Below are 16,945 nucleotides of genomic sequence, written 5' to 3'. Positions count from 1 at the left end.
GCATGTAACTTTAACCAATAGTCATCATCTTCCAACTCCATTATCGTGGACCTATTATTTTTAGTACACCAAGTTAAATAACTCAAAAACTAATCGTTTGAATATTGACTTTGATATGCGTACAATTTTTCAGAAAAACATTGAATAGATAATTTAAAGTAGAAATAAAAGGGTTCTCATTTGAAAAATAGAAGTCTTTAAATCTATGATATACATTTATGTTGAACAAAAAAATCTCAAGATTGAAAATATGGTTTTAAAGTATACTTAAAGATTCCGAAAATTAAATTTTGAATAACTACAACATTGAAAAAAGGTATGTTTGACGGATTCACCTTGTATTATGTATTTGCATATATTTGTATATATTATAAAATGTATTATTATCGTGCTCGTATGTATAATACCTTCGCGTATATATACAAATATTTGTTTTTGTTCTTTTCCACTAACAAATGAAAAATTATATTCCTCGTCGGCAGCGGCGTAATCCCTCTAAACCCACATTTTGCCGGAAACTTATACGAAATATTCAAAAAAAAATATTATTCCGCCGCTGTCTGCATAACTGATATAGTACCTATAATTTCAAAATCCAAATCAAATACGTACTGTTAAATATGCCACGATATGTACAAATATATAATAATAACTGTTCCACAACTTACAGTTCATTCATAGGTATATAATACTTGTATGATATATAAGTATACTATATATAGTATATGATATGATAATCAACAACAACGTATACGTGCCATCGTGTGCGTTTCAGTGACTGAATGACTGCACTTGAAAATGCAATCCGTATAATATATTATAATATAGTCGTTATAGGTATGACATTTCTCATATTATAATATAATGTAATATTTTTCAATAATCGAAATACGAATATGATATAGGAATAGGAATTTAATTCGTAATATATATATATATATACGTAATATTTTAATAATTGTCGGTCAATGTTGCTGTGCTGCAGCTATGCGCATAATAAATTGTATCCCGCGAGCGTGTCGAGCGACTTTTACGGTCTCGTGTCGAAATCAATACCGGCCCGTAGACCACACGTGATAAGGCTTCCAAATTTTAAGGACTTAAAACAATACTACGTATTTGTCTCTTTGTTTCTTTTTCTTTGTTCGACGATCATATTTTATCATTGTTTTTGTACATTCGACTGGAATCGTGAATCGTATTAATTACAATATCGTGTGTTAAGAACTCCGCATTTATTCTGTTACATATTAATTATATCGTCGTTATGAATTTTGTTTTCAGTGGCGGCGCAGACACTACTACTACGACTTCCGTGCACGAGTCATTGACGTCGGACGACGCAGTTCCGGTGTACGGGCCATGGGTAGAAGATGTTAAACACTCCGTGCTGGGAAACAGGCCTGTCGGACAACGGGAACAATGGCGGCGGCGGCGGTGGCACTGCGGTCGCGTCGCCCGCGGCCGTGCAGCTCCAAGACGCGGACGACAAGTCGATGCGGTTGCAGGCGTGCTGGATCCGGTTGTGGGACCGGTGGGCGTGCGAACAGCGCAACGTGGTCCTGTACCAGATGCACATCAATCACGTGCTGTCCCGGGAACGGTCCAAGCTCGCGCTGGCCGGCGGCCGGGTGGTGTCGTGCAGGCGCGTCAAGCAGACGGCACCGTTGTCGCGGTGTTCTACGGCGCCGGCCGCTGTGGCCGCGGCTTCGCCCCAAACCGCCGTCAGGCGTGCGGCCGCCGTCGCTCCTTCGCTGTCGCCCCAAACCGCCGACGACGCGGCCGCGGACGCCCGCGACCTGCGCGTGCTGTCCACGGCCGTCGACCGTCTGCGGGCGTCCGGCTGGTACTACGAGGGCGCCGAGGCGCAGGCCAGGGCCACGAACGCGCTGGCCTGCATGCCCGCCGGCCGGTTTTGCGTCCGGGACTCCCGACACTCGGAACACCTGTTCACCATGGACGTGCAGACGGGCCATTCGGGGCTGGTGAGCGTCCGGTTCACGTACGCGGACGGCGTGTTCGGGCTGGACTCGATGCCCCGGCGGGCGGGCGCCCTGCGCGTCCCCAAGTTCCGGTGCCCGATCGAGCTGATCGACTACTACGTCCGGCTGTCCCGGATCGAGGCGACCGGCCGGATGCACGTGTACCCCGTGTGGATCGACCGGCAGTGCGGCCAGTTGTTCACGTGGATGAACCTCCGCCGGCCGATGGTCAAGTCCAGCGCGGCCGGTTTCCCGTCGCTGAAGCACATGGCCCGTCTGGTGATCAATCGCCACAAGCGCCTCATCACCATCACTCCCACATCACTACCAAACGAACTGATCGAATATTTAATTCAATATCCGTATAGCCTGTGATTATAATAAATAATAATGTAATATTATTTTATGATTATTTTCCACACACGTTTACGCGCGTGAATTTTTTACTATTATTATTATTATGATTTTTACTATATTATTATGTCGTTCTTAATTTATTTCGTCTTAGGTTTTTTAATATTAGTTATTAGCTCGAGCTCGTGTACAAATTATGATTACGTATTTGAATAATATATGATAATGTGTATTATAACGTAGAAACTAGAAAAAAGATGTTATAATAATGTATAATATAGGTAAACATTTTTGATGAAATACCTTAATATATACATTTATACCTACTATTTTTACAATCAAAAATAATTATATTGTATATTTATTATTTTACTTTTTCCGTCGTCGTGAATTTTTTTTTTTTTTGTATGCGTTTAATAAAATATATGTTGAACGATGTATTTCAATGAATTCTGGTCTTAACCATTAAAATATGTGAGTAAAACCACTTATATACCGTACACTTTGTGTGCTTATGGTAAACGTCTAAGTAGGAGAATTACTATTAATGCTTTTTATATAATAGTTACAGTCGTTATAAAATATAGGTATGACTAAATTGCGTAAGATGAAAAAAAATGAAATACGCGCTATCAAATGATAATTTTTTTTTTTTTACTTTATTTATTTTGCACGCATTTTCTTAATGTAAATATTTTTTTTTAATGCATACTTAAATTATGTTATCTTTTTTATAGTAAATTATTATTATATATCGTGTTGTTGTTTTTAATACCATAATTATTAGTTATTTTTAATTTATCATGTCATTTCTGTTTCAAAAATACATAAAATGATACAATCAAAAGTTGAATAAAAATGAGTTTTTAATACGGTATGCTGCCAATTCCAATATTATATTCATGAAATCTAATTGAAAAAAAAAAACTTAAAAGAAATATATGCATATGCTATTATATACAACTCGTATTGTATAACATATTACAAGGTTATAGTCAAATATTTAAAAAAGAATCCTCGGAATTATGGAGTCTAGATAGGTCGTTATCTTTATTTATAATAAATGTAATAAACTAATAACTAATAAGGTATTCGTGCTCTATACAGGGTGGTCCATCGTTTTTGTGATATTATTCACTGCCAGTAACAACATTTTTGAATTACTTATTAAATTATAGTTTTTTTTCATTTTAAAGGTAAGTATTCATAGTCAGTCGGTTGAATTCAAATTCAAGTTTTCAACATGAGACGACAAATACGAGTATAGAAATCCTGGTAATGATAATACAATTGATCAATTTAAAGTTTTCAATAAATACTTTTTAAATTAAAAAAAAAATTTAAATAAAGAAAACCAATAATTAATCAAGTTTGTATCTCTAATACAGCGATTCTCAAAACTTTTTTTTCGCGGAGCCCTTGATATGCTAAAAATAATTTACGGAGCCCAAAAAACTGGAAATACTAATTTTACAACTCAAACAATTTATTATGGATCAATAAATTGCTAATATACAAACTTTATACTACATAAATGTAACTTGTAACAATTTAACTAAAAATAATAAATGTAAGGACTTAATTCAGATGTGCCCACGGAGCCCCTAGATTAGTCTCACTGAGCCCTATGGCTCCGAGGAGCACAGTTTGAGAACCGCTGCTCTAATGGATGACTTTAATGAACCCCTTTCATGTCTACATAGCTTTTATTAATGTAAACGTTTATTTTGCATTATTTTTTTATTCTTAAATTATTTATTTCAAAAATAAAAAATAAAAATAGGTATCTATATTTTTATAGTTAGTAAAAATTTACAAACAAGAGTTTAATAATATAAGGCAGTCAGGCCCATTCCAACTAAATCATTGAACACTTTAAGATAACATAATTTATTATATACTTTATACTTTACACTCTAATTAATTGTGTGTCAAAAATCTTCTCGTTATATTTCCTTTTTAAAAATTTGAAAACGGCCATTACGGAACGTTTTAGTTTTTGCCCATAAATATAGTAATTATAGTTTGTACTCCAACATAGTCTCCTTAAAAAGTATGTCTTATATTTTTCGCCTCAGGTGTCTGGCATAATGTTGTTTATAATTTGAAAACTTATAAAACTTAATGGAAATAAATAATTTTAACTTATTTAACTTTTATAAGATAAAAATATGCTTCTAAATACTTTGTTGAAAAGGCATGTTCGTGAGATATTAAAACGAGAGAATGAGTCGAAGAAAATAAAATTTTATTACGGGGGCGAACTCATCAGCAGGACACCTTGTATATAGTGAAATACAGTGTGTACTGTGTACATGACCTACTACGGGAACTTTGTTTTAAACACCATTGTTAAAAGGATCGATAACGGCGAGATTGCAAGAGCCAAGGGCGCTGTCATTTCAGTCGTTATTCCAGAAAAGTATATCGCTGCACGCCACTGACTGCGATTTATTACAGTAACAACTGGTACGGGTTCGGGTTTGTATACAATATAATATTAAACCAGATGGAATTTGTTTGTGGCCGGTCTTAAAAACTGCTTTTAAACGCGCATACTTCGGCCGACAATCAAACTATGTCGGATTTTTTTTTTTTTTTTTGCTGTCCGTTTATTTTTCGCCGAATTAGTTAAGCAGCAGCGTAATATTTGTAATGCAAATTTTACGAGGTGCGGGATTTTTCAGAAAGCGAATTCCTTACTGTCATATTATATTATATTAATAGAAAACACAAAATTAATGTTAATTTCATGCAAAGCTTTATTCGGTGCACATAATACCACGACGAGGCCCATACGCAAACGCACACGCACGGACAATACGTACTATGTACAGTGTAATAAATGGCAAAAAGAAAATTCCTTTCCACGAAAACACAGTCGTCTTATCTACGACGATATAATAGAAGAGGTATATTGATTAACGCGCCCGAACGAGATCGTGAAAATTAACGAGTCTAATAAATACGATTACAATTATTAGATTATCATTATTATCATTAATAATAATACTATGACGATATTACGATTAATACGATGATGATGATCATTATAAAACGGGCAGTGAGGAAGCTGCTATTATGTACACCGTACACACAACGCACAGCTCCGACGGTTGTTGTCAAACACCCGATATTATATTATTATAATATGCGATTGGGTCTGTGTAATTAATGTTTTTTCTCTTATCATCTATAAACACATATATTTGGCACCGGCGATGATAATTATATTATAATATAATGCGTACGGTTTCCGTGAATTCGGCTTCTTCTCAGATATCCGTTCACACATCATTATCACAATCATCGTCTACACACACACACGCAGAGCGCAGTTCGATTTTATAATGTCTCGGTAATGACGGCGCGCGTAATCGAAATAATATAATATTCGAATGGACGTGGGGAATAAAAGCAGCGTACAAAACCCACACGTTTTGATACGATTTATAACGTGTGATACGACGAATTAAAATATAAATATAATATCGTCTCGCTGCTCGTGCGACCGTCAATGTGTGCCGTCGGTAATCATACCGCCACCGACATTCCACGGCGTCGTCGTTAAAATAATTTTCCAAAATATATAACGATTATCGCTATATTGCGGTGACCGTGCCACGCGGTAATAATAATAATTATTATTTTTATTATTTTTTTTTTTTTTATATTTTTTTTTCATCGTGCTCAAAGTTTTGTACGTGTAATTAAGTTGTCAACTCGCTCGTCGACAGTCCTACATGCCGTTTTTAACCTTACTCGTATTATATATACCAGTCATATACCACCTATGTAATAAAGGCCGCGGCGCCCAATTCCGCCCGACCGAGCTGCGTACGAAATTAAAGATAGGTACTATTTTTTTTTTTTTTTTTTTTGCGGTTCGACGTGTCACCCTCCCAAAACCACACGTCACGTCGTGTTTAAAAATCATGTTTATAATACGATATTGTCGATCGATTTAATGTGCGCGGTTTTTAAAGATATTTTATTTAAAACGCTGCACGTCATAACCACATCATAAGCGCGGCGGCCGTGACAAATCTGGATCTTTTACAATAAATTATACACTCGGTTTTTGTTTGATTGATCGTACGCGCGATTCTGCGTGAAATCGGTGGTATTTGTCGGTACGTCAACTATTTACGTGCCACCAAATCACTACGGCTTAAAATATTATTAATAATGTAAACACGATGTTAGTTCACTGTGTGTGTGTGTGTATAGAGAGAGACGTTGCAAATAAGCGCCACACCTATTCGGAGTATACCTATCACGTATAAATGTATAATAATACGACCATACGTGCTGCTGTAGTACAGTTGAATGATTTATAATTTTTTTATTTTTTTTTTGTTCGAATAACATGTTTATTGTTTATGCGTATATTATTTGTTCGTATGGTTTATTCACCGTACCATAGCGATTTCCTGTTGCGTGTTTCAAAACTTGTATACCATGTGCCCAACCGCCGAATTGTTCTACAAATTTATTTTAAACATATTTTCAACTACCTATACCGTATTAATTATAATGTATATATGTTGTACTGTTACGCTTATTTGTTTATGTTACTGTCAATGCGCTGCAATACCGGGCAATGCGAACTGCTAATACAAACAAATAATTTATGTATATTATTGATCATTCATTACATTTTAACATATTACACATATTTTAAAACAACAATAATAGTATAGTAATTAAAGAATAACAAAAAAAAAAAAAAAAATAATAACTATTACCTATCAGTTTTATTTTTATTATTATAAATTTAATTCCATAGAATTTTATAACGAACTATGATTATAACTAACTAGGTACGCTATAATTGTACACGGTTACCTTCTGAAGTCATTGACATAATTAATTTTTCAGCTCCTAGTACTGTCATTACGTCATATTTTTTTTATTAATTTTGAATCTATTTACTTCTTTAGCTTTAGTCGTTTTAAATGATTAATTATTCAAAATTTTTTTGATTTACTTAGAAAAGTACCTATTGTTAGTTTTTTTCAACTCAATAACATGGTTTAAATGTTCATAAAATTTAGACTCCATTATAAAAAAGGATTGGCTCCAAGTTCGAGGAAAATAAGTTTATACAGTGTGCTTCAAAAATGTTATAGTTTATTATAAAATTCTATGGAATTAAATTTAAAGTAAAATAAATAATATTAGCTTACTTTTTTTTTTTTTTGTTCCATAAATATTATATAATAATTATAATTATTATTATAATTGTTTTAAAATATGAGTAATATATTAAAATTTAATATTGATAAAATTATTCGAATTTACGGCTTACATTTTTCGGCAGTACCACATTGGCCGTAACATTTATACACGTATGCGAAGTTAGAACTCTAAATCTTTATTTGTTTGTACTGCTATAAAAAATATGTTGCAAATTTTTTTTTATCGACGTTGCAAATTGTTGCAAAGTCATTGCGAAAAAATTCCATAAAATTGGACTCGATCGCTGACAAAGTCGGGAAGCTAAATCACTTATACGTAACATATTCAATATATATTGATACTGCGATCGCTGCCTCCGCCTTCCGTCGTATCGTATCAAAATATTAGAAACGTATAATAATTAATAATATGTAGGCACTATAGGAAATTAATTAATTTATCCCAATTTTCTCTAAGAAACGTAGATTTGCAAGAATAAAACAGTTAGAACTTTGGAAAAAAAGAAGTTTAAATATCTAGAGAATCTCATTTTATGTTATGTTTTATATTTTATATTAGCTTAAATTGAATAATTGGATTGTGGTGAACTGCAGTGAGTAGCATGAAACTCGATGGCCTTAAGGCTTATAGGAGGTTATCACTTAAACACAAAAATTAAAATTAAATGGTGATGTTAGAAAGAATTTGATACCAGAAACTAACAAAAATAATAATAATAATGATAATAATTATTTATAAATATTATATTAAAAACATAAATATTATAAACTTAAAAATGAACTTTTCCAGCCTTAGTTTGATTAAAATAAAATATGTTCTCAGATTTTTAAATTTGTGATTGAAATGATGGATGTATTGATTTTACAATGATGTGTGTTTTTATGTATTAGTTTATACTGTTTATTGTAGAAAACGTATATGTGTGGTAGTTTTATAGTATAAAAAAATGCTTTGATCTTCAACTTCGAGAGTAATTTCAGACAACAATTTGGATATATTTGATATTTTCGAAAATTCCTAGTACGTAATTTTAAAAATAATATAAAAACAAAAAGAGGAATTTTTAAGAACCAAAAACAGTTTGCAACAAAATCGATTTTCTAAAAACAAATCAAAATAGTAACGCGCTATATTGCGGAAATTACTTTGTAAAAGCAATTTCTTTTAGATACGAGTATACAATATGTACATTGTTGTTACATGGAAAGAATACTAACTAAAATACGTAACGCCGTAACGCGTTACTTTCGTTACGTTACTACCGAACATTGGGGTTTACCAGTTTACCGACACTCAATATTTTATTTTATTTGTTTAACATAAAATAATACTTATACATATAGCTGTAGTTAAAACTAATTTACCAACTTTTTTTTTTTTTATCACGCTGTATAATATAATGATTTATAAAATAATAACTAACAAATATATTATATTATATGCCTTGATTTAATAGTTTATTGTTGAGATACAAACGTGAAATTGACAATGCCACTAAAACTAATGTACAATTAAAAGGAATAATATAGGATAAATGTTGCTGAACAAAATGTATATATATAGTTGTTATTAAATTATTATTAAAATCAAATTGAAAGTTGTACAATTATTACCTTGTATATATTATATTGTGTGTAATCCTCATCATTTATGAATTCGTCAAACGCAAGTCAAAGGATTTGTCCAAATTAGTGGTTGGACTTAGTGAGCTCATGAATCACAATTATACAGTGCGGAAAAATATTCTCCTTAGTTTTAAGATCAAATAAAAAAAGAAAAATTTTATTTGTCAATTTTTTTTTACACGTACTCGTATTTATTGTGCAATATTGGACATTTTAATTTACGTAGTTTTAAATAAAATTTTGGTCAAGTGGTACTTTTTATCGTCGATGCGTTGCTCTAAGCAAAATTGAAAGTTTTAACTGTATTTTAAGAATTACAAAATATTGAACAATTTTTAATTTTAATCGTCGGAATTGAATATAGAACAATGTACAATAAAAAATGGCCCGCAGTATAAATATAAATTTTAAATTGGGCCCGCAAGTTAAAAAAAGTTGAACACGCTTGCTATGTATACAGTGATGGTGGTAGAGTTTGCAGAGCCCTGGGCAAAATAAATTACTACCTATAGGGGTCTTTTGATCACCATAGGTACAAAACAATTAATTAATAAACATTTTTAACAAAAAATACAAATTAAATTAATCATAATATAGCTTGTCTTGCTTTTATAGCAACAATCTGATTTATAATAATATCATCATAATCTAAAGATTCAGAAATAGTTTTTTTTATTGAAATTATTAAAAGGCTTGAAAGGTATTTTCTTTACTTAATTTATTTAAAAGCTGCTCTTGGCACATGCACAAGTTATTGGTATTGTCAGTAAAATTTTAAGTGTAATACCAATATTTGGAAAACATTCTACAGAATATTTTACCACTGACTACAGAGCTTCGAGAAGAATTGTTTCTTCATTAATTAACAATCTGAAATTGACCAATTCATTGTATAACTCCATGAAATAAATATCTTTAGAATTCCCATCTGTTAACTATTAAGTAAATTTCAAGGTTTCATTAAATTTACATTATTCATATTTTGTAACTTTCCAATGCGAAATTAAAATCCTATATAATCATCGTAATCTTTATTTAACTATTTATTTATTTATTTATAATAATTAAACGGACAGTTCTTATACTAAATGGTTTAAATTACAGCAGTAAGAGATAACAATTGATAATAAAATAAGTATAGTATACAGTGATAACGAATTCGTGCGATTCTATTTTTTTAAACCATTTTTCAAGTGATCTAATTGCTTGGTCAATAAAAAGTAAAAATTATGTGTTGTTCAACGGACTTTTGGTCGCAATAACCTCCGAAAAGGTCGCGGTGACTACGACTTCCAAAAATAACCATACAATTTACGGTATGAAGAAATATTGTAAATTTAGTAAAATCTCAAAACAGTCAGAACCATTTCAAAACCGGGGACTACAAGGTCTTTATTCTCCCTCTCGACCCTCGTACTTCTCCAACTATTATACTACTATAATACTTTATTATTACATATTATCATCATAACTGATTTGTTTAAACATTTGAATGTATACCTTACACCAGTGATCTATATTAAACCCTATAATTATAGTGCTATACATTGATAAATAATAATATTCATAATTCATGTATGATTTTCATTATGATTTATTAATTGAAAGAATTTACAATTTCAAATTATTAATTAATAATATTTTTTATAATAATTTCGAACTTAATAAACTGTTTTTACTACGGTAGTAATGCCAGTAATGGTAGTAACTGTTAAATTTTCTTTGGAAGAGAGAATAATCATTTTTTAATTAATTAGGTATATTGAATTTATATCTTCATTTTTGTTGAATAATTATGTTTTTAAAATTTAGTAAAGTTTAGTTAAAAATACTGTACTCAATATCTCCAAATATTCTTAAAAATTGAGGGTTTTGTAATTTAAGAGTGGTATTGAAGCCGCTCTCTGCGTTTACAAATATAAACTTACCTTAAGACTTAAATGCCATGTAAAATCTAATTATAATTCTATATAATTAGCATATTATACAAGTAATGACTATGTAATACGCATTGTATATGTATATTATATTAACATTTGTGAACTATCACTTTCATTAGATAAAAGATATAGATAGATTAAAGTTTTAGTAATCATCAAAATAATCTAAACGACATTAATTATAATTTAACCAAGATTTAAACTAAAATATGTTTTTATTTTTTATTTACAATCCTGCAATAATTTTTTAATTGAAAGTTATTTTATAATTATTATTTATAGTAGTTAACATCATATAGCCTGGTGCTGTGACCACTTATTACTTATAGTTAAGCAAATTTCTCTATTAGAATGTTTTGAGGGGGCTTAGCCTGCAGCTTAAGACCCCTCTCCAATTTCCGTCTATGGTGTTAAAAAATTTCAATTATCTACTAACCCGTAATATGTGAGTACGAGAAATTTCTATAATCTATTGGCTATTGCCATGCATCACAAAATATTTATTATTTACTACATTTTTTAATATTGTTCTAACAGGAAATAAACTTTGTAGACAAGCTAATACTTACCCTATAGTATTAAGTATTAATTTATACATACGTATTATATAATTATAATATAGGAACAAATATATTATTAAATAATTTAGATACCTACTTTTTAGTCAATTGTACTTTACGACAAAAAACCATTAAAAGACAGAAAATAGTATCTTGTTTTATTATTATAGATACATATGGTCTACCTCAATATATCCCATGTTAAAATTCCTTTTGTTACAAATATCCAAATCAAAAAATAACCCCATTAATATAATCTTTTTATTTCGAATATTTTATTTTATTAAATTTCAGTGTAGATACCTCAAATTACATTTTCATAAGTTATTATTGTAGGTCAACCATAATAACATATAGTAACATGTTCTTATTTTGAATAGTAACTATGAATTATAATATAACCAGGACAGCGAATTTAATTTACTAAAAGCTAATGAAACATGCACTTAAATTAAAATTCTTAACTACCACTTAATTGTGTTGTAGGTACCTAAATTTAATTATTGTAATTAAATCGTGCAGATCACATTTTATTAGTACTTATATGCAATAATATATATACAATAATAATATTAATGTCTACCATAGTTCTATAGAAAATTTCAGTACCTATCTACGTAAATAATTATGTGTAACTTCAATAATACATAACTAAACCATAACTATTTTTTCGTCACCTAACTATTTTAAGGTAATATTTTTTTCGCATAAACGTATGGTTAGCTATTTGTATCTATATTATTACCTTTATTATACTTACGCTATTTATCTGTTATTTTTGTTTTTTATCTTCTAAGATAATTGATAATACCTTAAAATTTTTATAAATTTTACCGTGAACAATTGCCATGAATTATTATTTTTGGGATTTACCAAGTCCCGAAGGCTTCGAAACCACCGTTGGAGTGAGTTAAAAAGAGCAACAAATATAGGATCACGATTAAACAGGGTTAAGATCTCAGGGACGCGTGGATGTAGATCGTTATTCCTTTCGGAAACAGTTTCATATACGTGCAAGAGTGCAAGACAGTTGAAAAGAAATATTTTCGACTTACCAGCGATAAGTGTGCTGCCATTTTGGTAATCACCTGCTGCAAATCACAGAGTTGTCTAAAAAGTTTGCCGTAAATCGTAATGAATATCAACTTTTATTATATTTCATTATATTAGATATTACTAGAGATCGGATTCTTATGATTTTATATATATTGGTTTTTAGTGTATGCAATTAAATGGGAATAAGATATATTTAAGATTCATGAAACACAGAATTTTCAATTTATAGAAACAATTTTATTTTGCCTACAAGGCTAAAAACTTTATTTAAAAATTTACCTAGAGAATATTCAACATAAGCAAAATATGTTAAAGAATATTATTTTATATTTTTAATCTTATAAATATTTTTCCAGAGAAAATAATTGATAATTATTAATTATATTACTTATAATTTGTATGTACCTATATGCACCAATAATTTTTATCGTAAACAAAATATATTTTAACTGTTATTGTAAAATAAATAAATTTAAACTAAATAATTGTATTATTTTTTTTTTTTTTTGCAAAATATTAATAAGAGAAAATATATTGCCTATTTTTAATGATATAAAAACATACAGTATATACGTTAAAAGTTTAAGTATGCAGAAATAATACTTTTAAGTTATAATAAAATAACTTAAATTATTATCTCGAGTTTGAATACCTAATTTCGTATTACCTAAATTAGAACTTTGAATTAATAATATCAATTTGTATGAAATAACTCCGAATTTTATGTGAAAGGCCACTAAAAACTGTTTTTTTTTGAAAAAATCACGTTATGTACAATACTTGATGGTGAAGTAAGATTTCACCTACAAAATTTTACATACACGATCTAATGCGATGACCAATGAATGTACAATGTACATACATAAAAACTTAAAAAATGTCAAATTTATATTTCTTATTGGACCCAAAGCCACTTTTTGTCATTTTTTTTCTAAAAAAACTAGTTTTACGTATTTTTCACAATGTAAATAAACTGCCATCATTTTACAAACGCACTATACACCTTAAGGGAACGTCGCAGTATCTATTTGAACAATAATAATATAAAATATCAGATTAACATATCATCCTAATCTTTATTGGAATTAAATTGCAAATGCAACAATTTGTACCTACACATACCTGATAAAATCATACAACAGAATAGATGGAATCTATCTAATTTCATCTATTCTGTGATCATACTGCAATAGTTTTTTTTGACGAATAAAGATACCTATATTCGATAACGGATTATACCTACATCTTACCACATAATAAAACTAATATAAAACTTGTTTTCAATTTTTTACGCAATAATATACAAAGCTTTTAAATCTATAGACTTATAAAAATAACTTTACTATAAGTTACAGACGCGACGTCTTTTAAATAAATAAACTAAACAAAACATTAACGTATTTTCAAACATTTTTGTTTGTAGACAATTAAATTTGACGCAAGTGGGCTACAGGAATCGATGAAACCTCGGAAAAAATTTGTTTTTTTATTCTAGCGCAAATGAGTTGTACCCAAAATGAATTAATTTTTTTATCGCAAATAGATAACCCCCAAATTACGTGTCAATACTCTTTACAGTGGTTTCCACTAAGCACTTATCCACGAGACCCAATAGCTAAACTTTAAATTAAACTGGACCGAGGTTTTATATTTTAGAATATGCTTATGATGGAAGTTACCGCGTTCTGTAATTTAAGTAAACATTAAAATAAAGAAAGAAATATTTTTTATAATTATTGTACATATAATATACTTTTTAGATTTTTATAACCATATTTACACGCATTTTTTCTTCAAATTATTATTACCTATTTAATACCTACAAATTACAATATTGTATTTAACACTAAGTATAACATTTTTACTTATAACAATAACACTATTACAACTATAATAATTTTATTATAATAACAGTGTATAGCACATATTAGAAGTCACTACTCTAATATACATTTGTATTATATTTTAAACCTAAAAATCTCAGGCTAAGATTAATTCAAAATATTTCCAATTAGAATTTCTTCATTAACTCTACAAGCTGAAATATCTTATAATAAAAAAAATTTAATTTATTACCTAATATGACTTCAGTATTATTATACAAAAATGTTTGATTTTTATGGAAAATCAATTCATTAAGGATAAAAAAATGATTATTTTTAGGAAGGTGGGGTTCAGGTACTTCAAATTGTATTTTTATAACTTCACTGAACATTGAATTGTTTTATTTTTTTAGTATTCGCAGATTTCTTAAGAATTGTTGAGACTTTTGAAATTTAAATAAACTTGAAATTCCACCTGTGCCTGAGTTATTAAATTAATTAATAATAATAAGATTAAAGGACTAGCATAGACAAATTCGAAGAATTTTTCAAGCCCTAATAATTGTATTGTGAGAAAATAACTATCGTTAACGTGCATTGTATAAAATATAACTTGCTTTGCTCCACCGAGAATTTAAATAATACTAAAAATATTAGAAATGCAATGCTCGTTATTTCTTAAAAAAAAGTAGGTAAAGATAAGAACTTGTAGTTTTGTCTTCCATACTTTTATCAAAATATAATGAATTAATGACAATATAATATTTATATCATTACTCATTATGTCAATCTTGAATGGTTTGAACAGTATTTTAAATAATTTTCTTTTCCGTTTTGGTAGAAAGAATATAACATATATTCTAAAACCTTAAGATGGCAATGCTGAACCGGTTATCAAACTAAATATCTGTAAGACAATATTTTATTGTAGGTGAATGTATGCATTAACATTCATAGTGCCATTAAGTACAACTTTATATCATATAACATAAATAGATTGTTGAAGTCTTCAAATGTTATTTGAAAATCATATTACAGTACAAATTAATTTCTTCATTCATACATTTACTATAAATTACTTGTTATACATAAATATAACTACTAAATTCAAATTTACACAATAATTACAAAAGTTGTGAATAGTGATTATATTACGACGAGCATACCAATTAATGTATTATTATTTTAATCATGGTGTTTTTCGAAATATATTTACAATCGATATAAAGAATAAACATAATTAACTATATTTTCGTGGTAGCTTACATTTATTGTTTCACTGCACAAATCTAAATTCAATTCATTTAATTGAAAAATAAATAATATAAATAATTTGTAATTCATTTATTTAGAATATATTTTGTTTTTTGTTTTATAATCGCTATTTCAGGGTTCGATTATTTTAAATGAATTATAGTTATCATAAAATTAATATTTAACAACATGAATGCTTGAACAGATTTCTGTAAAATTTTCTGTTCATTAATTTTTCTGTCTATACCTAATTAATTAACGTGTTGTCCTTAAATTTAAAATTAGGTATATAGAAATAGTCACATTCAAAAACCCAATTAATATGAAATCTGGGTTTCTTACAAAAATTGTTAATTTTTTCTACTTGATGACCCTATTTTTTATAGTATATTTATTCAAAGCTTTTGATAATTTTTCGATTTTCATGAAAATCCTTGGGAGTCAAAAAAAAAATTATGCCTTTATGGTATAAATTTATTTTTTTTTTTATAGCTTTATATTTTAGTCAAACATAATAAATTTTGCTTTGAAGTTGCTTGCACGCGTTTATTAGTAACACTATATTACTATAATCATAATCAAAATCACTATCCTGCAGCGAGGTGATAATTTTACGGACGAATGACAAAACTGGTGTGTGATATAAATTGTTGACAATCAATATCTTTGTTTGTCCTAAATTTTACAATAGCTTAGCCCTGTTCTGAGTATAGTGCGTTTGACAATGTTTTAAACTTCCTAGACTTTAACAATTGATTAAAATTAATCAGATGGATTGAGTTTAAATGAAAACACATATTATCAGTATACATCATATAAAAATGATTATTAGGTTATTCAATACCTAACAATAGGAATAATTCTATATAAATATAATATTATAAACTATATTATAGTCGCACAGAAAATAATGACTAAAGATTGTGAGAATCAAGTAAATTTGATTATACACATCGCATCATTTCATTAGAATCACATTTAAACAATAATCTTGTGTACTGATGATGTTTAAATGTCTATAATATATAGAATAATGCTATTCGATTTTATATTTAAAAAATATTATTCTAATGAAAAGGCGGCAATTATTAATATACTTCATATTTTCTTTTTCATTATAATCTTGATAATATGAAGAATTATTATATT

The 16,945-nt window shown here is 29.2% G+C and overlaps 1 protein-coding gene across 4 annotated transcripts in view; it reads left to right on the top strand.

The window, feature by feature from the left end:
• LOC114132535 (cytokine-inducible SH2-containing protein-like) overlaps nucleotides 1–3,183 on the top strand; it is a 46,885-nt gene extending 43,702 nt beyond the window's left edge. For all 4 annotated transcript variants that reach the window (XM_050202420.1, XM_050202418.1, XM_050202419.1 and 1 more), the window contains exon 2: nucleotides 1,285–3,183. In XM_050202420.1, the coding sequence (XP_050058377.1) occupies nucleotides 1,374–2,357 (984 nt within the window). In that variant the 5' untranslated portion in view covers nucleotides 1,285–1,373 and the 3' untranslated portion in view covers nucleotides 2,358–3,183. The remainder of the gene's footprint in view (nucleotides 1–1,284) is intronic.
• Nucleotides 3,184–16,945: the final 13,762 nt, after the last annotated feature.

The sequence above is a fragment of the Aphis gossypii genome, chromosome 2, assembly GCF_020184175.1.
Source record: "Aphis gossypii isolate Hap1 chromosome 2, ASM2018417v2, whole genome shotgun sequence".
NCBI lineage: Eukaryota > Metazoa > Arthropoda > Insecta > Hemiptera > Aphididae > Aphis > Aphis gossypii.
Note: the sequence above shows the minus strand (reverse complement) of the source record. Positions and strands in the feature narration are given on the sequence as shown.